The 26,519-nt window shown below is 42.4% G+C and overlaps 1 protein-coding gene across 1 annotated transcript; it reads right to left on the bottom strand.

Annotated features, from left to right (window-relative positions):
* LOC121136361 (poly(rC)-binding protein 2-like) lies at positions 1 to 1,532 on the bottom strand. Its single transcript, XM_040736680.1, has one exon. It carries the CDS (start codon positions 1,427 to 1,429, stop codon positions 368 to 370), a length of 1,062 nt encoding a protein of 353 aa, XP_040592614.1. The 5' UTR covers positions 1,430 to 1,532; the 3' UTR covers positions 1 to 367.
* Between the last annotated feature and the right edge of the window lie 24,987 nt (positions 1,533 to 26,519).

Below are 26,519 nucleotides of genomic sequence, written 5' to 3'. Positions count from 1 at the left end.
TCCAGTCCATCTTTTAATTTTTTTTTGAAAAATTCCTGACATTACAGAACTAAACTGAAATGTATTAATATTCCACTCTTACATTTCCATGGCAAACAAAAATTCATGAGCCAAAAAAATGAAAAAAAATGGAAAAAGGGGAGAAGCTTATAAAACTAAATATGGATATCTCAGCATAACTGCTGAACAGAGAAAGGAATTAAAACGCTTTGAATTAAAAAAATCATGAGTGGATGATAAAGTGTGTAGAAACTGAAAATGTACAAACTATTTAAAACCTGGAATCGCTGACTGTTGAGAAACTACACAGATGGATCATGGGTGGTGGTGAAGAGCAGGAAGGGATCATGGATGAACCTGCACTGCTCTAGCTGCTCCCCATGCCACCTGTCTCCGAGGAAAGCCTGACATTGATAAGATACTGGGCCAGGCTAATGCTGGCAGCAGACCCAGTGATGGTGACCTGCCTATCAGTAGATCCTTCCACTGGGTTTGCAATTTTGATCTGCGCCCCAGACATCTGACGGATCTCATTGATTTTGGCGCCCTGACGCCCGATTATGCAGCCAATCAAATCATTTGGAATGGTGAGTTCATGAGAAGTAGTTTGAGCAGACGCATCCAAACCTGCACTGAATCCGGTGTTGCCATGGGTCATGGGAAAATGAGACTGTTGCATTGCCAACTGGTGCAGCTTGGTCAAATCTGGCTGTGGAATTGCATACTGTCCTTGAATGGTATGGGCCTCTAGAGGTGGTCCCTCCAGGTCAGGGCTGAGGCACATGGACGGGGTGGTGTGGGGAAAGCTCGCACTGTCGCTGCCTGTGCTGTACCTGTCCTGACCACCTGCAAAGATGACTGGAGAACTTGAGGGCTTGGGCCGGTACGGGATGGTCACGCCCTTCGGAGGGGACTGGGAGAGAGTCTCCAACATGACCACGCAGATTTGTTTAACACACTCAATGATGGATTGCGGGATGCCAGCAATAGTGATTGCCCGCTCAGTTGAGTTGGGGAGCATATCCCCTGCCACCTGGACCTGAGCCCCTGTACTCTCTCTTATTTCCTTGATCTTGCAACCACCTTTCCCAATGAGAGAGCCACACTGACTAGCAGGAACCAGCAACCGTAAGGTGACTGGGGGTCTACTGGCAGCTGTGCTATTGGTCATATAGCTGCTTATGTCCTCTTCCAGTTTGTCAATGATCATAGCAAAGGCTTTGAAGATGGCATTAGTCGGTCCAGCCAAAGTGATAATTCTCTCAGGACAATTCCCTTCTGAGATGTTGATCCGTGCACCACTCTCCTTGCGCATCTTCTTAACAGATTCTCCTTTCTTTCCGATGATACTGCCAACTTCCTTTCCATGCATAAGTAGCCTGATGGTGAGAGTGACATTTAATCCACCTTCAATCACACCGGTGTCCATGTCTAGTAGTAACAGGGAGCTGGACTTGGAGTGGTCAAGTCTTTGGTCACTGGTGGGAGTGAAAGCCAAAACTGGAGGTGCGAGTCCACTGAGGGGAAAAGGGGAGCGGGCGGGAAGGGGAAGGGCGGGGAAGGGCGGGAGGCCAGGGGCGGAACAATAGGGGCTGGCGGGAAGGCGAGGGGTGCCCCCCGCTAGCGGGCGGAGGAGGGGGGGGGTGGAGGAGGAGGAAGGGGGAAAGAGACCCCGGGGCAGGTGGAGGGCGGCGGTGGGCGGCGGAGGGCGGGCGGGCGGGCAGGAGAGGGCTCAGGCTGCGGCTGCTCCGGCTGCTGCCTCTGCTGGTCTGGGCCCTCCTTTATCTCTTTGATTGATTTTATTTTAAAGTCTAGTTTGTTAGATATTAGGATTGCTACCCCTGCTTGTTTCTTGGGTCCATTTGATTGAAAAATTTTTTCCCAACCTTTAACTCTCAGGTAATATCTGTCTTTGAGGGTGAGGTGTGTTTCTTGTATGCAGCAGAAGGAAGGGTTCTGTCTTCGAATCCATTCTGCTAGTCTGTGTCTTTTTATGGGTGAGTTAAGGCCGTTAATATTGAGGGATATTAATGACCATTGATTGCTCATCCTTCTTCGATTTGCGATGGTTGTTGTTGGTGGAATTATGGGTGGAATTTCACCCCTTTGTTCTTTTGGCTGTTGGTAGAGAGGGATTCTCTAATGCTTATGTTTTTCTGGTTGTAGTTAGCTTCCTTGGGTTGGAGTTTTCCTTCCAAAATTTTCTGTAGGGCTGGGTTAGTGGACACATATTGCTTGAATCTAGTTTTGTCATGGAATATCTTGTTTTCTCCGTCTATAGTGATTGAGAGCTTTGCCGGGTATAGTAGTCTGGGCTGGCACCCATGGTCTCTTAGTGTAGGTAGAATATCTATCCAGGACCTTCTGGCTTTCAGAGTTTCCATGGAGAAATCAGCTGTAATTCTGATAGGTCTGCCTTTATATGTTACTTGACCTTTTTCCTTAGCTGCTCTTAATATTGTTTCTTTATTCTGTATGTTTGGGGTCTTGATTATTATGTGGCGAGGGGATTTTTTTTTTTGTGGTCCACTCTATTTGGTGTTCTGTAGGCTTCTTGTACCTTCATTGGCATGTCTTTCTTAAGGTTGGGAAAGTTTTCTTCTATGATTTTGTTGAATATGCCTTCTGCCCCTTTGAGGTGGATTTCTTCTCCTTCTTCTATACCTATTATTCTTAGGTTTGGTCTTTTCATGGTGTCCCATAATTCCTGGATGTTTTGTGTTAAGGATTTGTTGGATTTAAGGTTTTCTTTGGTTGATAAATCCATTTCTCCTAGTGTTCCTTCAACACTTGAGATTCTCTCTTCCATCTCTTCTATTCTGTTGGTAATGCTTGTATTGGTAGTGCCTGACTGTTTGTCCAGCTTTTCTATTTTCTGCCTTTGTTCAGATTGTGTTTTTTTTAATGTCTCTATTTCAGTTTTCAACCCTTGCAGCGTTTGCATTGCTTCTTGCAATTTTCTGTTTATCTGTTCGTCTGTTTGTTGCCTTTTATGAACTTTTTGGTTTGTTCTTTCTTCCATTTCTTGCATTTTTTGGTTTGCTTTATGTTCCATTTCTTGGATTTTGTGCTTTGTTTCTTCTTCCATTTCCTGCCTTTTTTGGTTTGTTTCTTCTTCCATTTTTTTCATTTTTTTGCTTTGTTTTTTCTACCATTTCTTGCATTTTTTGCTTTGTTTCTTCTTCCATTTCCTGCCTTTTTTGGTATGTTTCTTCTTCTAATTCTTGCATTTTTTGCTTTGTTTTTTCTTCCATTTCTTGCATTTTTTGCTTCATTTCTTCTTCCAATTCTTGCATTTTTTGGTTTGTTTTTTTCTTCCAATTCTTGCATTTTTTGGTTTGTTTTTTCTTCCATTTCTTGCATTTTTTGGTTTGTTTTTTCTTCCATTTCTTTGAGGGATTTTCCAATATCCTCTTTTAGGGCCTCTATCATTTTCATGAAAGTGCTTTTAAGGTCGTTCTCTTCTGCTTCCTTCCCATTGGAATGTTGGGGTCTTGCTGGTGTGGAGTCTCTAGAATCTGGCGGTGTCATATTTGTTTTTCTGTTGCTGACTGTGTTTTTGTATTGTCTCTTTCCCATCTCTTCTTTTAGTGGGTGTAGAAAGAGCCCCTTACTGGTCTGGGGACCAGAGTTTCCTTTTGGTGTGTGCTAGCAAGTCCAATAATCTGTTGGTTCTTCTATACCTTGCCCAAATGGTGGTCCGTGGGTGGAGAAGAAGAACAGGAATCTGGGGTGCTTAGCCTCCTACCTGGTCCCCTGGACCCTATGCTGGGTCCTGTTGTACCTGATCCGGAACAGCTACTCCCCTGGTCTCCCTGGCTCCTCTAGTTTCCTGGTCTCGTTGGTGGGAGAGAAGATCTGGAGTCTGGGGTGCTTGGCTCCCGCCGGGATTGGGAGCTCTGTGCAGTTCCCAGGCCATCTGCAGGCTCTGGAACACAGGCCGGGAAGCTGGCCTGTTTACCTGATGCTCCCGCCGGGATTGGGAGCTCTGTGCAGTTCCCAGGCGATCTGCAGGCTCTGGAACACAGGCCGGGAAGCCGGCCTGTTTACCTGATGCTGCCGGAGGGACAGCTACTTCCCTGTACTCCCAGCCTCCTCTAGTTTCCTGGTCTTGTTGGTGGAAGAGAAGATCTGGAGTCTGGGGTGCTTGGCTCCCGCCGGGATTGGGATCTCTGTGCAGTTCCCATGCGATCTGCAGGCTCTGGAACACAGGATGGGAAGCCGGCCTGTTTACCTGATGCTGCCGGAGGGACAGCTACTTCCCTGTACTCCCAGCCTCCTCTAGTTTCCTGGTCTCGTTGGTGGAAGAGAAGATCTGGAGTCTGGGGTGCTTGGCTCCCGCCGGGATTGGGAGCTCTGTGCAGTTCCCAGGCGATCTGCATGCTCTGGAACACAGGCCGGGAAGCCGGCCTGTTTACCTGATGCTGCCGGAGGGACAGCTACTTCCCGAGTTAAGGCCTTTAATGTTGAGGGAAATTAATGACCATTGATTGCTCATTCTTCTTCGATTTGCAATGGTTGTTGTTGTTGGAATTACATGTGGAATTTCACCCCTTTGTTCTTTTGGCTGTTGGTAGAGAGGGATTTTCTAATGCCTATGTTTTTCTCGTTGTAATTAACATCCTTGTGTTGGAGTTTTCCTTCCAAAATATTATGTAGGGCTGGGTTAATGGATACATATTGCTTGAGTCTAGTTTTGTCATGGAATATATTATTTTCTCTGTCTATATTGATTGAGAGGTTTGCCGGGTATAGTAGTCTGGGCTGGCAACCATGGTCTCTTAGTGTAGGTAGAATATCCATCCAGGACCTTCTGGCTTTCAGAGTTTCCATGGAGAAGTCAGGTGTAATTCTGATAGGTCTACCTTTATATGTTACTTGACCTTTTTCCTTAGCTGCTCTTAATATTGTTTCTTTATTCTGTATGTTTGGGGTCTTGATTATTATGTGGCGAGGGTATTTTTTTTTCTGTGATCCACTTCATTTGGTGTTCGGTAGGCTTCTTGTATCTTCATTGGCATGTCTTTCTTAAGGTTGGGAAGTTTTCTTCTATGATTTCGTTGAATATGTCTTCTGTCCCTTTGAGGTGGGTTTCTTCTCCTTTGTCTATACCTATTATTCTTAGGTTTGGTCTTTTCATGGTGTCCCATATTTCATGGATTTTTTGTGTTAAGGATTTTTTTGACTTAAGGTTTTCTTTGGTTGATGAATCCATTTCTCCTAGTGTATCTTCAATACTTGAGATTCTCTCTTCCATCTCTTTTATTCTGTTCCTAATGCTTGTATCGGTAGTACCTGACTGTTTGCCCAGCTTTTTTATTTTCTGCCTTTCTTCAGATTGTGTTTTTTTATTGTCTCTATTTCAGTTCTCAACCCTTGCAGTGTTTGCATTGCTTCTTGCAATTTTCGGTTTATCTTTTCGTCCGTTTGTTGCCTTTTATTAATTTTTTGGTTTGTTCTTTCTTCCATTTCTTGCATTTTTGGTTTGCTTTTTGTTCCATTTCTTGCATTTTTTACTTTGTTTTTTCCACCACTTCTTGCATTTTTTGCTTAGTTCTTCTTCCATTTCCTGCCTTTATTGGTATGTTTCTTCTTCCAATTCTTGCATCTTTTGGTTTGTTTTTTCTTCCATTTCTTGATTTTTTTTGCTTTATTTCTTCTTCCATTTCCTGCCTTTTTTGGTTTGTTTTTTCTTCCAATTCTTGCATTTTTGGTTTGGTTTTTCTTACATTTCTTGCATTTTTTGGTTTGTTTTTTCTTCCATTTCTTTGAGGGATTTTCCTATATCCTTTTTTATGGCCTCTATCATTTTCATGAAAGTGGTTTTAAGGTTGTTCTGTTCTGCTTCATTCACATTGGAATGTTGGAGTCTTGCTGGTGTGGAGTCTCTAGAATCTGGCGGTGTCATATTTGTTTTTCTGTTGCTGAGTGTGTTTTTGTATTGTCTCTTTCCCATCTCTTCTTCTAGTGGGTGCAGAAGGAGCCCCTTACTGGTCTGGGGACCAGAGTTCCCTTTTGGTGGGTGCTAGCAAGTCCAGTAATCTGGTGGTTCTTCTATTCCTTGTCCTCGTTCTGGCCCCGTGGGTGGAGAAGAACAGGAATCTGGTGTGCTTAGCCTCCTACCTGGTCCCCTGGACCCTATGCTGTGTCCTGTTGTACCTGATCTGGAACAGCTACTCCCCTGATCTCCCTGGGTCCTCTGTTTTCCTGGTCTCGTTGGGGGGAGAGAAGACCTGGAGTCTGGGGTGCTTGGCTCCCATCGGGATTGGGAGCTCTGTGTCATTCCCAGGCGATCTGCAGGCACTGGAACACAGGCCAGGAATCTGGCCTGTTTACCTGATGCTGCCCCTGATGCTGCTGCAGGAACACCTGCTTCCCTGGACTCCCTGCCTCCTCTGGTTTCCTGGTCTCGTTGGTGGGAGGGAAGACCTGGAGTCTGGGGTGCTTGGCTCCTGCCGGGATTGGGAGATCTGTGCAGTTCCCAGGCGATCCGAAGGCACTGGAACACAGGCCAGGAAGCCGCCATCCTTTCTTCTTTAGGTATCCATATGTCTAGTATGTTTTTTGCTGTTTGGAGCTGAGGTTTCCCGTAAAGAAAAAGAAAACACTTCTTTTATGAGGTCTCCTTACACATAGTAAAATATGACCTTTTAGATGAGTTATCATCTTTCCTCCTCCTGACGTTTCTTTTGTTTTGGATTGAATCTTGATGAATTTTGATGGAATTCAAAGTTTTTCTTCTCTTGCAGAAACAAAGGCAAAAACCCTTACCCAATATTACACATATCCTGGTTTCTAGACTGAGGTCATAACATCTTTGAAATACACCAGATGGTTCGTCTCAGATTTTTTTCTGTAGTTCAGTGTCTTTCTGTTGTAGCTGTCTGTCCTTTTTCATTAGCATTAAGAAAGTTCAACGTTAGTAAAGCATTATGTAACCTGTGTTTGGGGGTCTTTCTTCTCCCTGGATGTTTATGAAGCATTTCTTTTAAGGTGGCTCACCCCTACAATGTCCTCTTTTAAAAAAATTAAATTTAAAATTGAAACAAACTTACTTCACATGTCAATCCCAGCTCCCTCTCCCTCCCCTCCTTCCCCATCCCTGCCAGGGTGAGGCTCTTCATGGCAGATCTCCAAAGTCTGTCATATCATCTGGAGCAGGACCAGGCTGAGAGAACATCCCTCCTTTTGGAATGGGCTCCCAAAGTCCATTTGTATGCCATGGATAAATACTGATCTACTACCCGAGGCTCCCTAGATTGCTGAGGTCTCCTCACTGATACCCATATTTAGAGTGTCTCGATTAGTCCCATGCTGGATTCTCAACCATTAGTCTAGGGTCTATGAGCTCCCCCTTGTCCAGTTCATCTGTATCTATGGGTTTCATTAGCCCGGTCTTGACCCCTTTGCTTATCACTCTTCCCTCTCTGAAACTGGGTTCCAGGAGCTCAGTTCAGTGTTTAGCTGTGTGTGTCTACCTATGCTTCCACCAGCCTCTGGATGAAGGCTCTAGGATGGCATATAAGGTAGTAATCAATCTCATTATCAGCAAAGGGCATTTAAGGTTGTCTCCACTATTGCTTAGATTGCCAGTTGGTGTAATCTGTGTAAATCTATGGAAATCTCACTAGTTCCAGATCTCCCCTCAATCCTATAATGGCTCCCTCTGTTATGGTGTCTTTCATCCTGCTCTCCTCTATTCATCCCCTGACTCAACCTTCCTGCTCCCCCATGTCCTCCTCTCCTGTCCCCTTCTCTCCCTCTCTTTTTCCTGGCTTCCTGCCCCCTCCCTCAATGGTCCCAGTCCCTTGAGGAGATCCTGCCCTGTTTTTCTTTTCTGTGGTACCATGCATACTTCTCTTGGGGTCCTCCCTGTTTCCCATACTCTCTGGCAGAGTGATTGTAGGCTGGGAATCCCCTGCTCCATGTCTAAAATCCATATATGAGTGAGTACATACTATGTCTTTTTGTGAGTGGATTACCTTACTCAGGATGTTTTCTTCTAATGTCATCCATTTGCCCAAGAATTAAAAGATTCCATTGTTTCCCTCCACCCCCCCGCTGAGTAGTACTCCATTTTGCAAATGACAGTTTATGCTGGAGAGTACGTGGAGAAAGGGTAACACTCTTCTACTGATGGTGAGAGTGCCAACTTGTACCATCACTTTGGAAATTAGTATGGAGATTCATCAGGAAAATGGGAGACAGTATACCACAAGATTCAGCAGTTCCACTCTTAAGTATATATCCAAATGATGCATATCCATATGATAAAGACATCTTTTCAACTATGTGCATAGTAGCATTATTTGTAATAGCCAGAACCTGGAAGCATCCTAGATGCCCCTCAACTGAAGAGTGGATAGAGAAGATGTGGTACATTTACACAATGGAGTACTACTCAAAATATTTCTTAGACATCCAATATTTTATGTTTCTGGAGGGCACATCTTTAAATAATGGCACATTTGTGTTTACTGCTTCCATTTCCTATGTCAATTTTAATAAATACTCTTCTAAAAAGCACATTTACAATATGAACTATCAAGTTTTAATTGTATAATTAAAAGAAACTTTAATAACATATGCACAATTTAAAATAATATTGGTTAAAAAAGCATGGTATTATCAAATGCATGACTTTCCAGTGGGATAATGGAACACAATGACTTTGTCATCAAGGAATATTAATTCCAATTCAACGTTTAGATGAAAATGTTTCAGGATATCTTATCTGGATTTAGTTATTCTGTTTTTTTTTTTTTTGGTTTTTAGAGACAGGGTTTCTCTGTATTGTTTTGGAGGCTCTCCTGGAACTAGCTCTGTAGACCAGGCTGGCCTTGAACTCAAAGAGATCCGCCTGCCTCTGTCTCCTGAGTGCTGGTTTTAAGGTGTGCACCACCAACGCCTGGCCAGGGATTTAGTTATTCTAAACTGAGGGAAAGTACATTATTTTCTCACAACATGTAGGGTAAACTTCAGTTCTTCCTACTTTGCTTTGACTAAAAACAGTTTTTAGTCAAACATAAATGGGGAAGAATATTTATCTTACCCAAGGACTTTTTCTTTTTCTTTTTTGGAACTTAAAAGACATTCAATAGAGGTTAGTTGTTGCTATTGGAACATATTCTATTATTTCCTTTTTGACTTCCATATTTTTTAATTTAAATTGGAAACAATCATGCTTAACATGTCAATCCCAGTTCACTCTCCCTCCCCTCTTCCCTAGCCCCCCCAACAACCCCCTATTCCATCTCCTTTCTGCTCTCCAGGGAGGGTGAGGCCTTCCATGGGGCATCTTCAAAGTCTGTCACATCATTTCATTTCAAGCAGGGCCTAGGCCTTCCCCAGTGTGTCTAGGCTGACAGAGTATCCCTCTATGTGGAATGGGCTCTGTAAGACTATTCATACACTAAGGATTGTTGGGGGAAGTCCTGTGTATATGTTAATAAATTACTGCTGGCCAATAGGAATCTAGATAGGTGGGGCTAGGAGTCCAGGAGGATTCTGGGAGGAGAAACACAAGAGAGTCAACATGTAACCGCCATGGGGGTAGGAGCCCAGAACTATTCTCCGGTAAGAGACATACTTAGATTAACAATTATGGGGTAATTACTTAAAGCAGAGCTAGCCAGTAAGAGACAAGCAAGGCCAACAGCTTCATAATGAATATAGCCTCTTGTGTGTTTATTTGGGATTGAAGTGGCTCTGGAACCAGGCTGGCGGGAAGGCTCCTCTCAAGGAAAGCTTCTCTTAACATAATGGTGTCAGAAGTGGGATCCTCCTGGACTCCTAGCCCCACCTATCTAGATTCCTATTGGCCAGCAGTAATTTATTAACATATACACAGGACTTCCCCCAACAAGGATATATACTGTTTCACTACCAGAGGCCCCAGAGACTACGCATGCCTCCTAACAGAAATCCATGTTCAGGGGATCTGGGTACTTCCTAAGCTGGTTTCCCAGACATTAGTCTGGTATCCATGAGCTCCCTCTTGTTCAGATCAGCTGTTTCTGTGTGTTTCTCTAGTCTTGACTCCTTTTGCTCATCACTCTCCCCTCTCTGCTACTGGATTCCATTAGTTTGGTTCAGTGATTAGTTGTGGGTGTTTGCTTCTGCCTACATCAGCTACTAAATGAAGGCTCTAGGATGGAATAAAAGCTAGTCATCAATCTCATTATAGTGGTAGGGCTTTTAAGGTAGCCTCTCCACTATTGCTCAGAATATTATTTAGGGTTATAGTTTAGATCTCTAAATTTTCCTAGTGCCAGATTTCTCTTTAAACCTATAATAACTCCCTCTATTATGGTATTCTTTTTGTCTTCTCCTCTATTTTTCCCCTGACTCAAGCTTCCTGCACCCTCATGTCCTCCTCTCCCCCACTATACTCCCCTTCTTCTTCTCCTAACTCCCTCTTCCCAACCCCAACACTCCTAATTTTCTCAGGAGATCTTGTCCCTTTCCCCTTATCTGGGGGACTATGTCTATCTCTCTTAGGGTCCTCTTGCTTTCCTAGCTTCTCTGGTAGTGTTGATTACAGGCTGGTAATTCTTTCATCTATGTCTATGGCCTTTTGCTGCCCTGCTTGGAGCTTCAGCCCATCCAGTCTGTCATCCTTATGGTGCTAGTCCTCAACCTATGGGAAGAGAAAAGCCATCAGTGTATTGGACCTGTTTGAACCCACCAGAAGAGAACCTTGGATTTGTACCCACCAGGCCCACCAGGCAGAGAGAGACCCCACTGGAACCCACAGCAAGAAGGGTTGGGAAGATAACAGCGTAAGAACACATTCAATAAGAGAAAGTTAAATATGACATAACCTGGGCCTAGGGACTTCTCACCAGAATGACCTGAACATCCCAACACAGATGAAGCAGAAGGGAAAGACCCTAAAAATGATTTTATGAACATTATAGAGACTCTCAAAGAGGAAATGAAAAAAATGCAAGATAAAACAAACAAAAAATTAAAGAATTGGAGAAAAAGACAAACCCAAAATTATAAGAAATAAATCTCTTAAAGAAAACAAGGAAAGCCAAGAAAAAACGACCAAAGAAGTGAAGGAAACAATTCTAACCATACAAGACTTGAAAGCTGAAGTAGAGACATTAAAAAATCGATTTGAAGAGTGCTGGAAATAGAAGAGCTTGGCAAATGATCAGTAACCATAGATGCAAGAATATCCAACAGAATACAAAAGATGGAAGAGAAAAATCTAAGGAGTTGAGGATGCACTAGGAGAAACAGATTCATCTACTAAAGAAAATCTTAATATCAACAAATTACTAACGCAAAATACCAGGAAATATGGGGCACCATGGAAAGGCCAATCCTAAGAAAAATAAGTATAGAAGATGGTGAAGAAAACCAACTGAAGGATGCATAAAACATATTCAACAAAATCATAGAAGAAAATTTTTCCATCCTAATGAAAGACATGCCAGTGAAAGTACAAACAGTTTACAGAACACCAAACAGAGTAGACCACAAAAAATATCTCCTTGCCATATAATAATCAAAAGAGTAAGCATAAAGAATGAAGAAAGAATATAGAGAGCACCAAAGGAAAAAGGCCAAGCAAAATATAATGGCAAACCTAACAGAGTTACACCTGACTTCTCCTTGGAAACTCTGAAAGTCAGAAGGTCCTGGATAGATATTCTGCCAACACTAAGAGGCCATGGATGCCAGCCCAGACTCTATACCCAGGAAAGCTTTCAATCTCTATAGATGGAGAAAAGAACATATTCTATGAGAAAACCAGATTTAAATAATACATATCCACTACATATGAAATGACCTTCTTCATCTCTTTTGATTGATTTTAGTTAGAATTATAATTTGATCCATACTAGGATAGCTAGACTGGCTTGTTTGTTAGGTTGATTTGATGGAAAATATTTCCCCAATACTTTACTCTAAGGTAACCTCTGTATTTGAAGTTGAGGTGTGTTTCTTGTATGCTGTGGAAGGATGATTTCTGTCTTTGTATTCATTCTGTTGCCTGTGCCTTTTTACACCTGAGTTAAGGTGATATTGAAGGATATTAATGGGAATTGATTGTTAATTCTTATTTTGTTTTGGATTTGTTGCTGGTAGTGTTATTGTGTGTGGATCCCCCATTTTTTTCTTTTGGTTTTTGGTAAAGTAGGTTTATCTATTATCTATGTGACTTGGTAAAGTGGGTTTATCTATTATCTACGTTTGTGAGTGTAGTAAATTTCCTTGAGTTGAAGTTGTTCATCCCATAGCAAGTTGAAATGCAGACATGAAATTCAGCATCCCAGTGAAGACTCCTAGAAACACAAGGACAGAAATACCTTGCCAATTTAATAATGACACAGTATGATAGCTATACAGATGATGTATAAATAATACATAGACAGATAGATGATAAGTAGAAACTGATAGATAAATTAATTAAAATAGCACTCTTATGGTATTTTCATCTTAGGACAGTGACTACAGATGAAACACAGTGAATAAAAATGCTCACTCCCTAGTGGAGTGGACTTTTGACAATCTTGCAGCCTCTTCGCAGGCATATCTGTCCATTCGTCTTATATTCGGAGGGTGAACAGCAAGCATGAAAGTTTATTTCTCTTGTCAACACCTCAGATTTAATGATATCCACCCGGAAGATGCCACTGAGAGCCCAGTTCCGTTTGTCCTCACAGAATCTTCTTCTCCCTCTACCACATGTAATGACTTCCTCATGCCAAGAGAATGCCAGCATTTACTTTGCTAATACATAACTCCTAAGCCATATTTTTGGAGCAGTACATATGGCAATCCTTTACTTATTTAATTGGCCTTTATTACATTAAGTACTGAGAAGAAAGAGTTAGGCTTCTGATTGAGTCAGTCTGGGCTGAAACCCTAGCTTTGTCGTTTAAATATATGTTGAGCCTCAGGAAAGTCACAGGTCCTCTTTAAATATTAACTTCCCCATTTATAAAGTGAGGACTTAAAATAGTGTCTAGTTTTAAGTTTTTGTAACTAAAGAAGATTTGCTTATAAAATACTTATTTTGGTGACTAAGTCATAGCTAACATACAGTATATAGTAGCTTCTCTAATTGTGATAAATGTAACATGGCTTCTGCCCTCAAAACCATTTATTTCAGGGGGAATGACCAAATTGGCACATAGCAATTGTTATAAACAATTAAAACCAACACTGGAAAACTTGAAAGAAGAATGATAAATTCAAGTCAGTGAGCACATAGACATCTGTGTACAGAAGGACACATTTTATTAAGGCCTTGAGAAACAGACTTGCATGAAGAAATGTCAGGGCAGCCCGAGGAGAGACATGAGCAAAGCTGGAAGCAGGAAAATGCAACACAGCACAAAGAAATAGGGATGCTTCAAGCATGTGCTCTTGCTTGCTATAGAAGCACAATAGGAGGCAGGACTAGGAAACACCTTGGGGACTTTGACACACAGCTAGGGATCTTTGTTTTAATGACAACAGAGAGCCTCTGAATATTTTCAAAAGAGGAGGCAAAGGAATGTGCTTGAACTCTTAAGTAAGGTAAGTATATGCTACAGCAGTGATAGAAAGGAAAACAAATAGAACAATTGAAAAGGAATAAGGAGGTTAAATGAACAAGGTAATATGGCAGGAGAATGATACAGAGTCTCTGGAGTGAGTGACACATGTAATGGACAAGGGTTGGAATATTGAGCACGAGGAGCAAAAAAATAAAATTATTGAAATTTCAAGTTGAGTTGAAATAACATAGACAAAAGGCACAAGGCAGAGAGAGAGAGAGAGAGAGAGAGACAGAGAGACAGAGAGACAGAGAGACAGACAGAGAGACAGAGAGTGAGAGAGATCTTCATCTTGGCTTAGTAGTTGGTAAGCCTTCTTGCTTTGAAACAAGATGCTAATAAGACAGAACAGTAGAGGGACAAAAAAGTGCATGGATGGGGTGACAGGATGCCTGCCAGGCTCACAAACCTATGGTAAGGAGGACTTTAAGCAAACTGGATGATCATCAGTGTATCTGGTACAGAAGAGTCAGTGATAAAGCCTGATAAATGACCAATAATCATTTTGTAAAATGAAAGCATTGGTGGACTACTTGATAAATACTTTAGCTCTATCTCATAATGCTAAACATGCAGACATCACATGAGCCAGTAATTCCTCTTCTAAGTATATACTCAGAGAGAAATGAAAATAAATGACAAAATATTTGAACATTAATGTTCGTAGCAGCATTATTTACCATAGCTCAAAAGTACAGACAGCTCAAATATGCACTGGTTGATGAATATAATAAAGTCTGTGTGGTTTTACAATCAATTCTCATTTGGTGATTAATGAAATAATCTAGTGACATATGCTACAGCATGGGTAAATCTTGGAAACATTGTACAAATGAAAGAATGTAGTCACAAAAATAACTACAATTTTTGTGCTCCAATTTAGAAAGTCATGCACCATTTTCTGTTAAAGGTGTATCCATAGGTGAGCTCATCTATACAGTGTACTTAAATAAACCTAGATGATATAGCCAAGGTTTTATGGGATGATCTATTGTGCACAGGCTACAAAGTTACATTGCATGCCATTATATTTAACTCTGTAAGCAATTATAACCCAATGGCAAATATCTGTGCATCTAAACAAACCTACAAGTAAAATGTGGAGCAAAATTACCAAGGACAAGGGGTTGTTTGGTTCAGCTAAGCATTGTAATGTATGATTGCATGATGATAGATTCTTGTAGTCTCTTTCAGTACTCTCCATCTCCACACCCTCCAACCTGATCACTCATGTTCCCATCCGGACCAGCTCTCAGTCCACTCAAGAAATCTCTTCTATTTCCCCTTACCAGGGAGATGCAGGCATGCCTCCTATGAACCCTCCTTTTTACCTAGTCTCTCTGGGTCTGTGTGTTGTAACACAGTTATCCTTTATTTACAGCTAATATCCACTTATGAGTGAGTACATACCATGTTTATCTTTCTGTCTGGGTTACCTTACTAAGGATGTTTTCTTTCTCTAGTGCTATCCATTTGCCTTCAAATTTCCTGATGACCTTGTTTTTAACAGCTGAGTAATACTCCATGATGCAAATGTACCACATTTTAATTTTCCATTCCTCAGTTGAAAGGCAGAAAGGTGGTGCATTTAGAGGTCAGGTAAAATTCTGGTGCAAGGGAGTCTTCCAGGAATTTACAAGGATGACCCCAGATAAGACTCTTAGCAATAGCAGATACATAGCCTGAACTAACCATCTTCTGTGACCAGATTGGTGCCTAGACAAATTGTCACTAGAGAGGCTTCATCTACCAACTGATGGAAATAGAAAAACACACAGACAGACATTAGGAGGAGTATGGGGAATCCTGTAGAAGAGGAGGAGAAAGAATTGTAGGAGCTAGAGGGGTCAAGGACATCACAAGAAAACTCATAGAATCAGCTAACCTGGGCTCATAGAGGCTCACAGAAACTGAACAAACAACCAGGGAGCCTGCACGGGACTGACCTAGGAACTCTGCATATATGTGACAGTTGGGTGTCTTGGTCTTCTTGTGGGACTCCTAACAGTGGGAAACGGGGCTGTCACTGACTCTTTTACTGACAATTGGATCTCTATTCCTCATAGTGGGTTGACTTGCCCGGCCTTCATACAAGGGGAGTTTCTTAGTCTTCCTGAGACTTGATATGCCATGGTTTGTTGATACTCATGGGATACCTGCCTGTTTAAGAATAGACATGGAGGACGAGTGGGTGGGCAGGGGCAGAGGGGAGTAGGGAGAGGGACTGAGGGAGTTGAAGGAGGAGAAACTGTGTCGAGGATGTAAAAATATAAACAATCAAATAAGTAAATTTATTTAGAAAAAGGATGATATATTCTTTTTTTTAATTTTTTTAAATTTTATTTTCCAGTTTAAATTTAGATAAGAAACCAGGTTGCTTCACAAGTCAGTTCCAGGTCCCTCTCCCATTCCCTCCCCTCCTCCTATGCCCTCCCCCCAACCCCCCCCCCCCCGTTATCCCCTCATTTCCCCAGGGAGGGTGAGGCCCTCCATGGGGGTGTTCATAGTCTGTCATTTCATATAGGGCAGGGCCTAGACCCTTCCCCAAGAGTTCAGGGTGAGAGTGCACCTCACATTGTTCTATGGGAGTCCAAAGTCCGTGTGTATATTTGGGATGGGTACTGATCTGCTGCCCAAGGCTAGGTAGATTCCCTAGGCCTCCTCACTGACACCCAGATTCAGGGGGTCTTGATCAGTCCCATGCTGGATTCCCAGGCTGATGCCTGGGTTTCAAGAGTTAACCTTTGTCTGGTCAGCTGTTTCTGGAGGTTAAACCAGCCCAGTCTTAATCCCTTTGATCATCAGTCCTCCCTCTCTGTTACTGACTTTCTTGAGTTCAGCTCAGTACTTAACCAAGGGAGTCTGCCTCTTCTTCGATCAGCCACTAAATAAAGTTTCTGTTTCCCAGACTCTCTGGCCATAGGATTGTAGGCTGGCACTCCCCAGATCTATGTCTAAAATCCATATATGAGAGAATACATGCCATGTTTCTCTTTTTGTAACTGGGTTACCTCACTCAGGATGGTTTCTTCTAGTGTCATTCATTTGCCTGCGAATCTCATGATTCCATTATTTTTTTCTGCTGAATAGTACTCCATTGTGTAGATGTACCACATTTTCTCTATCCACTCTTCGGGTGAGGGACATCTAGGTTGCTTCCAAGTTCTGGCTATTACAAATAAAGCTGCTATGAACATAGTGGAACAGACATCTTTGTTGTATGAATGGGCATCTTTTGGATATATGCCTAAGAGTGGAGTTGCTGGGTCTTGTGGTAGGTTTATTCCCATTTTTCTGAGGAATCTCCATACTGCTTTCCAAAGTGGCTGAACCAGTTGGCACTCCCACCAGCAATGGAGGAGTGTCCCCCTTTCACCACATCCTCTCCAGCATAAATTGTCATTGGTGTTTTTGATTTTAGCCATTCTGACAGGAGTGAGATGGTATCTCAGAGTTGCTTTGATTTGCATTTCCCGGATGGCTAAGGATGTTGAGCACTTTCTCAAGTGCCTCTCAGCCATTTTAGACTCCTCTATTGAAAACTCTCTATTTAGTTCTGCAGCCCACTTCTTAATTGGGTCCTTTGCTGTTTTGGAGACTTGCTTCTTGAGTTCTTTGTAAATTTTGGAGATCAACCCTCTGTCAGATGTGGGATTAGTGAATATTTTTTCCCATTCTGTGGGCTGCCTTTTTGTCTTGCTGACTGTGTCCTTTGCCTTACAGAAGCTTCTCAGTTTCAGTAGGTCCCATTTATTAATTGTTGATCTCACTGTCTGTGCTACTGGTGTTATGTTCAGGAAGCTGTCTCCTGTACCAATTCGTTCAAGGGTACCACCCACTTTCTCTTCTAAGAGGTTCAGTGTGGCTGGATTTATGTTGAGGTCTTTGATCCATTTGGACTTAAGTTTTGTGCATGGCGATAAACATGGATCGATCCGCATTTTTCTACATGCCAGTCTCCAATTATGCCAGCACCATTTGTTGAAGATGCTTTCTTTATTCCATTGTATATTTTTAGCTTCTTTGTCAAAGATCAGATGTTCGTACGTGTGTGGATTAATACCCGGATTTTCAATTCGATTCCATTGGTCTGCCTGTCTATTTTTGTGCCAATACCAAGCTGTTTTCAGGACTATAGCTCTATAATAGAGCTTGAGGTCAGGGATGGTGATGCCTCCGGACGTTGCCTTGTTGAACAGGGTTGTTTTGGCTATCCTGGGTCTTTTGTTTTTCCATACAAAATTGATTATTGTTCTTTCAAGGTCTGTGAAGAATTGTGCTGGGATTTTAATGGGGATAGCATTGAATCTGTAGATTGCTTTTGGCAGGATTGCCATTTTTACTACATTGATCCTACCTATCCAAGAGCATGGGAGATCTTTCCATTTTCTGAGGGCTTCTTTAATTTCTTTCTTTAAAGATTCAAAGTTCTTATGATACAGGTCTTTCACTTGTTTGGTTAGCGTTACCCCAAGGTATTTTATGTTGTTTGTGGCAATTGTAAAGGGTGATGTTTCTCTGATTTCTCTTTCAGCCCTTTTATCATCTGTATATAGTAGGGCTACTCATTTTCTTGAGTTGATCTTGTAACCTGCCACTTTGCTGAAGGTGTTAATCAGCTGTAAGAGTTCCCTGGTAGAGTTCTTTGGGTCATTGTTGTAAACTATCATATCGTCTGCACACAGTGAAAGTTTGACTTCTTCCTTCCCAATTTGTATCCCCTTGATCCTCCTTTGTTGTCGTATGGCAATAGCTAGAACTTCAAGTACCATGTTGAAAAGGTATGGAGAGAGTGGACAGCCTTGTTTTGTTCCTGATTTTAGAGGAATTGCGTTGAGTTTCTGTCCATTTAGTTTGATGTTGGCTGTTGGTTTACTGTATATGGCTTTTATTATGTTTAAGTATGTCCCTGTTATCACAGATCTCTCCAAGACCTTTATCATGAAGGGGTGTTGGATTTTGTCAAAGGCTTTTTCAGCATCTAGTGAGATGATCATGTGATTTTTGTTTTTCAGCTTGTTTATATGGTGGATTACGTTGATGGATTTTCGTATGTTGAACCATCCCTGCATCCCTGGGATGAAACCTACTTGATCGTGGTGAATGATTGTTTTGATGTGTTCTTGGATCCGATTTGCCAGTATTTTATTGAGTATTTTTGCATCAATGTTCATGAGGGATATTGGTCTGAAGTTCTCTTTCTTGGTTGTATCTTTGTGTGGTTTGGGGATCAAGGTTATTGAAGCCTCATAGAAAGAGTTTGGCAAAGACCCTTCTGCTTCTATTGTGTGGAACACTTTGAGAAGAATTGGTATAAGCTGTTCTTTGAATTTGTGGTAGAATTCTGCACTGAGGCCATCTGGACCTGGACTTTTTTTGGTTGGGAGACTTTTGATGACAGCTTCTATTTCCATAGGGGTTATAGGTCTATTTAAATTGCTTATCTGTTCTTGATTTAGTTTTGGCAAATGATAGCTGTCCAGGAAGTCATCCATTTCCTTTAAATTTTCGAATTTTGTGGAGTACAGGTTTTCAAAGTATGACCTAATGATTCTCTGGATTTCCTCAGAGTCTGTTGTTATGTCCCCCTTTTCATTTCTGATTTTGTTAATTTGCGTGTTCACTCTCTGCTGTTTGGTAAGTTTGGACAAAGGTTTGTCTATCTTGTTGATTTTCTCAAAGAACCAACTCTTCGTTGCATTGATTCTTTGTATTGTTTTCCTGGTTTCTACTTTGTTGATTTCAGCCCTCAATTTGATTATTTCCTGGCGTCTACTCCTCCTGGGGGAGTTTGCTTCTTTGTGTTCTAGAGCTTTTAGCTGTGATGTTAATTCTCTGGTATAACTGTTTTCCTGTTTCTTCATGTGAGCACTTAGTGCTATGAACTTCCCCCGTAGCATTGCTTTCAAAGTGTCCCATAGGTTTGGGTATGTTGTGTCTTCATTCTCATTGAATTCGAGGAAGTCTTTAATTTCTTTTTTTATTTCCTCTTTGACCCAGGGATGGTGCAGTTGAGCATTATTCAATTTCCATGAGTTTGTAGGTTTTCTGCAATTTGTGTTGTTGTTGAATTCTAATTTTAAGGCATGGTGGTCTGATAAGATGCATGGAGTTATTCCAATTTTTTTGTAGCTGCTGAGGTTTGATATGTTGCCAAGTATGTGGTCGATTTTTGAGAAGGTTCCATGTGGTGGTGAGAAGAAGGTATATTCTTTTTTATGTGGATGAAATGTTCTATAGATATCTGTTAATCCCAGTTGGGTCATTACTTCTATTAGACCCTTTGCTTCTTTGTTGAGTTCCTGTCTGGTATTCTTGTCTAGTGGTGAGAGTGGTGTGTTGAAATCTCCCACTATAACTGTGTGGGGCTTTAGATGAGATTTAAGTTCTAATAATGTTTCTTTAACGAATGTGGATGCCTTTGTATTGGGGGCATAGATGTTCAGGATAGACACTTCGTCTTGGTGGGTTTCACCTGTGATGAGTATGTAATGACCTCCTTCATCTCTTTTGATTGATTTTATTTTAAAGTCTAGTTTGTTAGATATTAGGATTGCTACCCCTGCTTGTTTCTTGGGTCCATTTGATTGAAAAATTTTTTCCCAACCTTTAACTCTCAAGTAATGTCTGTCTTTGAGGGTGAGGTGTGTTTCTTGTATGCAGCAGAAGGAAGGGTTCTGTCTTCGAATCCATTCTGCTAGTCTGTGTCTTTTTATGGGTGAGTTAAGGCCATTAATATTGAGGGATATTAATGACCATTGATTGCTCATCCTTCTTCAATTTGCGATGGTTGTTGTTGGTGGAATTATGGGTGGAATTTCGCCCCTTTGTTCTTTTGGCTGTTGGTAGAGAGGGATTCTCTAATGCTTATGTTTTTCTGGTTGTAGTTAGCTTCCTTGGGTTGGAGTTTTCCTACCACAATTTTCTGTAGGGCTGGGTTAGTGGACACATATTGGTTGAATCTAGTTTTGTCATGGGATATCTTGTTTTCTCCGTCTATAGTGATTGAGAGCTTTGCCGGGTATAGTAGTCTGGGCTGGCCTCCATGGTCTCTTAGTGTAGGTAGAATATCTATCCAGGACCTTCTGGCTTTCAGAGTTTCCATGGAGAAATCAGCTGTAATTCTGATAGGTCTGCCTTTATATGTTACTTGACCTTTTTCCTTAGCTGCTCTTAATAGTCTTTCTTTATTCTGTATGTTTGGGGTCTTGATTATTATGTGGCGAGGGGATTTTTTTTTGTGGTCCACTCTATTTGGTGTTCTGTAGGCTTCTTGTACCTTCATTGGCATGTCTTTCTTAAGGTTGGGAAAGTTTTCTTCTATGATTTTGTTGAATATGCCTTCTGCCCCTTTGAGGTGGATTTCTTCTCCTTCTTCTATACCTATTATTCTTAGGTTTGGTCTTTTCATGGTGTCCCATAATTCCTGGATGTTTTGTGTTAAGGATTTGTTGGATTTAAGGTTTTCTTTGGTTGATAAATCCATTTCTCCTAATGTATCTTCAACACTTGAGATTCTCTTTTACATCTCTTCTATTCTGTTGGTAATGCTTGTATTGGTAGTGCCTGACTGTTTGTCCAGCTTTTCTATTTTCTGCCTTTCTTCAGATTGTGTTTTTTTTAGTGTCTCTATTTCAGTTTTCAACCCTTGCAGCGTTTGCATTGCTTCTTGCAATTTTCTGTTTATCTGTTCGTCCGTTTGTTGCCTTTTATGAATTTTTTGGTTTGTTCTTTCTGCCATTTCTTGCATTTTTTGGTTTGCTTTTTGTTCCATTTCTTGGATTTTGTGCTTTGTTTCTTCTTCCATTTCGTGCCTTTTTTGGTTTGTTTTTTCTTCCAATTCTTGCATTTTTTGGTTTGTTTTTTCTTCCATTTCTTGCATTTTTTGGTTTGTTTTTTCTTCCATTTCTTTGAGAGATTTTCCAATATCCTCTTTTAGGGCCTCTATCATTTTCATGAAAGTGCTTTTAAGGTCGTTCTCTTCTGCTTCCTTCGCGTTGGAATATTGGGGTCTTGCTGGTGTGGAGTCTCTAGAATCTGGCGGTGTCATATTTGTTTTTCTGTTGCTGACTGTGTTTTTGTATTGTCTCTTTCCCATCTCTTCTTTTAGTGGGTGTAGAAAGAGCCCCTTCCTGGTCTGAGGACCACAGTTTCCTTTTGGTGGGTGCTAGTAAGTCCAGTAATCTGGTGGTTCTTCTATGCCTTGTCCAAATGCTGGTCCGTGGGTAGAGAAGAAGAACAGGAATCTGGGGCGCTTAGCCTACTACCTGGTCCCCTGGACCCTATGCTGGGTTCTGTTGTACCTGATCCGGAACAGCTACTCCCCTGGTCTCCCTGGCTCCTGTAGTTTCCTGGTCTCTTTGGTAGGAGAGAAGATCTGGAGTCTGGGGTGCTTGGCTCCCGCCGGGATTGGGAGCTCTGTGCAGTTCCCAGGCGATCTGCAGGCTCTGGAACACAGGCCGGGAAGCTGGCCTGTTTTCCTGATGCTCCCGCCGGGATTGGGAGCTCTGTGCAGTTCCCAGGCGATCTGCAGGCTCTGGAACACAGGCCGGGAAGCTGGCCTGTTTTCCTGATGCTCCCGCCGGGTTGGGAGCTCTGTGCAGTTCCCAGGCGATCTGCAGGCTCTGGAACACAGGCCGGGAAGCTGGCCTGTTTTCCTGATGCTCCCGCCGGGATTGGGAGCTCTGTGCAGTTCTCAGGCGATCTGCAGGCTCTGGAACACAGGCCGGGAAGCTGGCCTGTTTACCTGATGCTCCCGCCGGGATTGGGAGCTCTGTGCAGTTCCCAGGCGATCTGCAGGCTCTGGAACACAGGCCTGGAAGCTGGCCTGTTTACCTGATGCTCCTGCCGGGATTGGGAGCTCTGTGCAGTTCCCAGGCGATCTGCAGGCTCTGGAACACAGGCCGGGAAGCTGGCCTGTTTTCCTGATGCTCCCGCCGGGATTGGGAGCTCTGTGCAGTTCCCAGGCGATCTGCAGGCTCTGGAACACAGGCCGGGAAGCTGGCCTGTTTTCCTGATGCTCCCGCCGGGATTGGGAGCTCTGTGCAGTTCCCAGGCGATCTGCAGGCTCTGGAACACAGGCCGGGAAGCTGGCCTGTTTTCCTGATGCTCCCGCCGGGATTGGGAGCTCTGTGCAGTTCTCAGGCGATCTGCAGGCTCTGGAACACAGGCCGGGAAGCTGGCCTGTTTACCTGATGCTCCCGCCGGGATTGGGAGCTCTGTGCAGTTCCCAGGCGATCTGCAGGCTCTGGAACACAGGCCTGGAAGCTGGCCTGTTTACCTGATGATGTCAGAGGGACCGATTTTAGCCATTCTGACAGGAGTGAGATGGTATCTCAGAGTTGTTTTGATTTGCATTTCCTGGATGGCTAAGGATGTTGAGCACTTTCTCAAGTGCCTCTCAGCCATTTTAGACTCCTCTATTGAAAACTCTCTATTTAGTTCTGCAGCCCACTTTTTAATTGGGTCCTTTGCTGTTTTGGAGACTTGCTTCTTGAGTTCTTTGTAAATTTTGGAGATCAACCCTCTGTCAGATGTGGGATTAGTGAATATTTTTTCCCATTCTGTGGGCTGCCTTTTTGTCTTGCTGACTGTGTCCTTTGCCTTACAGAAGCTTCTCAGTTTCAGTAGGTCCCATTTATTAATTGTTGATCTCACTGTCTGTGCTACTGGTGTTATGTTCAGGAAGCTGTCTCCTGTACCAATTCGTTCAAGGGTACCACCCACTTTCTCTTCTAAGAGGTTCAGTGTGTCTGGATTTATGTTGAGGTTTTTGATCCATTTGGACTTAAGTTTTGTGCATGGCTATAAACATGGATCGATCCTCATTCTTCTACATGCCAGTCTCCAATTATGCCAGCACCATTTGATGAAGATACTTTCTTTATTCCTTTGTATATTTTTAGCTTCTTTGTCAAAGATCAGATGTTTGTACGTGTGTGGGTCAATACCCGGATTTTCAATTCGATTCCATTGGTCTACCTGTCTATTTTTGTGCCAATACCAAGCTGTTTTCAGGACTATAGCTCTATAATAGAGCTTGAGGTCAGGGATGGTTATGCCTCCGGACATTGCCTTGTTGAACAGGGTTGTTTTGGCTAAAGGATGATATATTCTTATTAAACCCTCAAAATTCAAATCATTATGAATTAATGTCTTTTTCTTCTTCCTTGTTTCTTCTGTGTGTGTGTGTGTGTGTGTGTGTGTGTGTGTGTGTATGGCTGTGCACATACATATGGAAGCTACAGGAGTTGTTCTTGTTCTGTTCTTAGATCCAGCATTGCTAGGTGTTAGGAAGGTGAAGTCGTAAAGCTGCGAGTGTCGTAAACCAGGTGCCATGGGGAAGGGGAGGGGTTGTTGGATGGGTGCCCAATTTCCATTTGTATACCCGGGATAAATACTGCTCTACTACCCAAGACCCAATAGATTATCTAGGTCTCTTCACTGACACCCACATTCAGGGTGTCTTGATCAGTCCCATGCTGGATTCCCAGGCCTCTGTCTGTGATTCAAGAGCTAACCCTTGTCATGTCAGATATCTCTGGGGATTAAACTAGCCCATTCTTAACCCCTTTGCTAATCAGTCCTCCTTCTCTGTCACTGGGTTCCTTGAGTTCAGCTCAGTGTTTAGCTATAGGAGTCTGCCTCTGCTTCCATCAGCTATTGAATGAAGGTTCTGTTTCCCAGACTCTGTGGCCATGGGGTTGTAGGCTGGGATGCCCCAGATCTATGTCTAAAATCAAATCCATATATGAGTGAGTACATGCCATGTTTCTCTTTTTGTGACTGGGTTACCTTACTCGGGATCTTTTCTTCTAGTGCCATCCATTTGCTTGCAAATTTCAGGATTCCATTGTTTTTTTCTGCTGAATAGTACTCCATTGTGTAAATGTACCACATTTTCTCTATCCACTCTTTGTTTGAGGGGCGTCTAGGTTCTTTCCAGTTACTGGCTATTATACACAATGCTGCTATGAACGTAGTGGAGCAGACAATGTATTGATGGGCGTGTTTTGGATATATGCCTAAGAGTGGAGTTGCTGGGTCTTGTGGTAGGTTTATTCCCATTTTTCTGAGGAATCGCCATACTGATTTCCAAAGTGGTTGTACAAGTTGGCACTCCCACCCAGCAGTGGGGGAGTGTTCCCCTTTCACCACAACCTTTCCAGCATACATTGTCATTGGTGCTTTTGATTTTAGCCATTCTGACCACCCGGCAAACTTTGAATCATTAAAGAAAGAAATTAAAGAAACCCTTAGAAAATGGAAAGATCTCCCATGCTCTTGGATAGGTAGGATCAATGTAGTAAAAATGGCAATCCTGCCAAAAGCAATCTACAGATTCAATGCAATCCCCATTAAAATCCCAGCACAATTCTTCACAGACCTTGAAAGAACAATAATCAATTTTATATGGAAAAACAAAAGATCCAGGATAGCCAAAACAACCCTGTTCAACAAGGCAACATCCAGAGGCATCACCTTCCCTGACTTGAAGCTCTATTATAGAGCTACAGTCCTGAAAACAGCTTGGTATTGGCACAAAAGTAGACAGGTAGATTAATGAAATAGAATTGAAAACCATGATATTAACCCACACACGTATGGTCATCTGATATTTGACAAAGAATCTAAAAATACACAATGGAATAAAGAAAGCATCTTCAACAGATGGTGCTGGCATAACTGGAAGCTGGCATGTAGAAGAATGCAGATAGATCCATGTTTATAGCCATGCACAAAACTTAAGTCCAAATGGATCAAAGACCTCAACATACATCCAGCCACACTGAACCTCTTAGAAGAGAAAGTGGGTGGTACCCTTGAACGAACTGGTACAGGAGACAGCTTCCTGAACATAACACCAGTAGCACAGACAGTGTGAGATCAACAATTAATAAATGGGACCTCCTGAAACTGAGAAGCTTCTGTAAGGCAAAGGACAAAGTCAGCAAGACAAAAAGGCAGCCCAAAGAATGGGAAAAATATTCACTAACCCCATATCTGACACAGGGGTGATCTCCAAAATTTACAAAGGACACAAGAAGCAAGTCTCCAAAACAGCAAAGGACCCAATTAAAAAGTGGCCTGCAGAACTAAATAGAGAATTTTCAATAGAAGAGTGCTCAACATCTTTAGCCATCCGGGAAATGCAAATAAAAACAACTCTGAGATACCATCTCACTCCTGTCAGAATGGCTAAAATCAAAAACACCAAAGGCAATCTATTCTGGAGAGGATCTGGTAAAAGGGGAACACTCCTCCATTGGTGGTGGGTGTGCCAACTTGTTCAGCCATTTTGGAAATCAGTATGCAGATTCCTCAGAAAAATGGGAATAAACTTACCACAAGACCCAGCAACTCCACTCTTCGGCATATATCCAAAAGATGCCCATTCATACAACAAGGATGTCTGTTCCACTATGTTCATAGCAGCATTATTTGTAATAGCCAGAACTTGGAACAACCTAGATGCCCCTCAACCAAAGAGTGGATAGAGAAAATGTGGTACATTTACTCAATGGAGTACTATTCAGCAGGAAAAAACAATGGAACCCTGAGATTTGCAGGCAAATGACACTAGAAGAAACCATCCTTAGTGAGGTATCACAGCCACAAAAAGAAAAACATGGCATGTACTCCCTCATATATGGATTTTAGATACAGACCGGGGTGGGGGCAGCCTACAATCCAATGGCCAGAGAGTATGGGAAACAGAAACTTCATTCAGTGACTGAGGTAAGAAGAGGCAGACTCCCACGGCTAAGCACTGAGCTGAACTCAAGAAAGCCAGTAACAGAGAGGGAGGACTGATGACCAAAGGGATTAAGACTGGGCTGGTTTAACTCCAGAGACAGCTGACCTGACAAGGGTTAACTCTTGAATCTCAGGCTGATGCCTGGGAATCCAGCATGGGACTGATGAAAAACCCCTGAATGGGGGTGTCAGTGAGGAGGCCTA

This window comes from Mesocricetus auratus, unplaced genomic scaffold, assembly GCF_017639785.1.
Source record: "Mesocricetus auratus isolate SY011 unplaced genomic scaffold, BCM_Maur_2.0 Super-Scaffold_100066, whole genome shotgun sequence".
In the NCBI taxonomy this organism is placed as follows: domain Eukaryota; kingdom Metazoa; phylum Chordata; class Mammalia; order Rodentia; family Cricetidae; genus Mesocricetus; species Mesocricetus auratus.
Note: the sequence above shows the minus strand (reverse complement) of the source record. Positions and strands in the feature narration are given on the sequence as shown.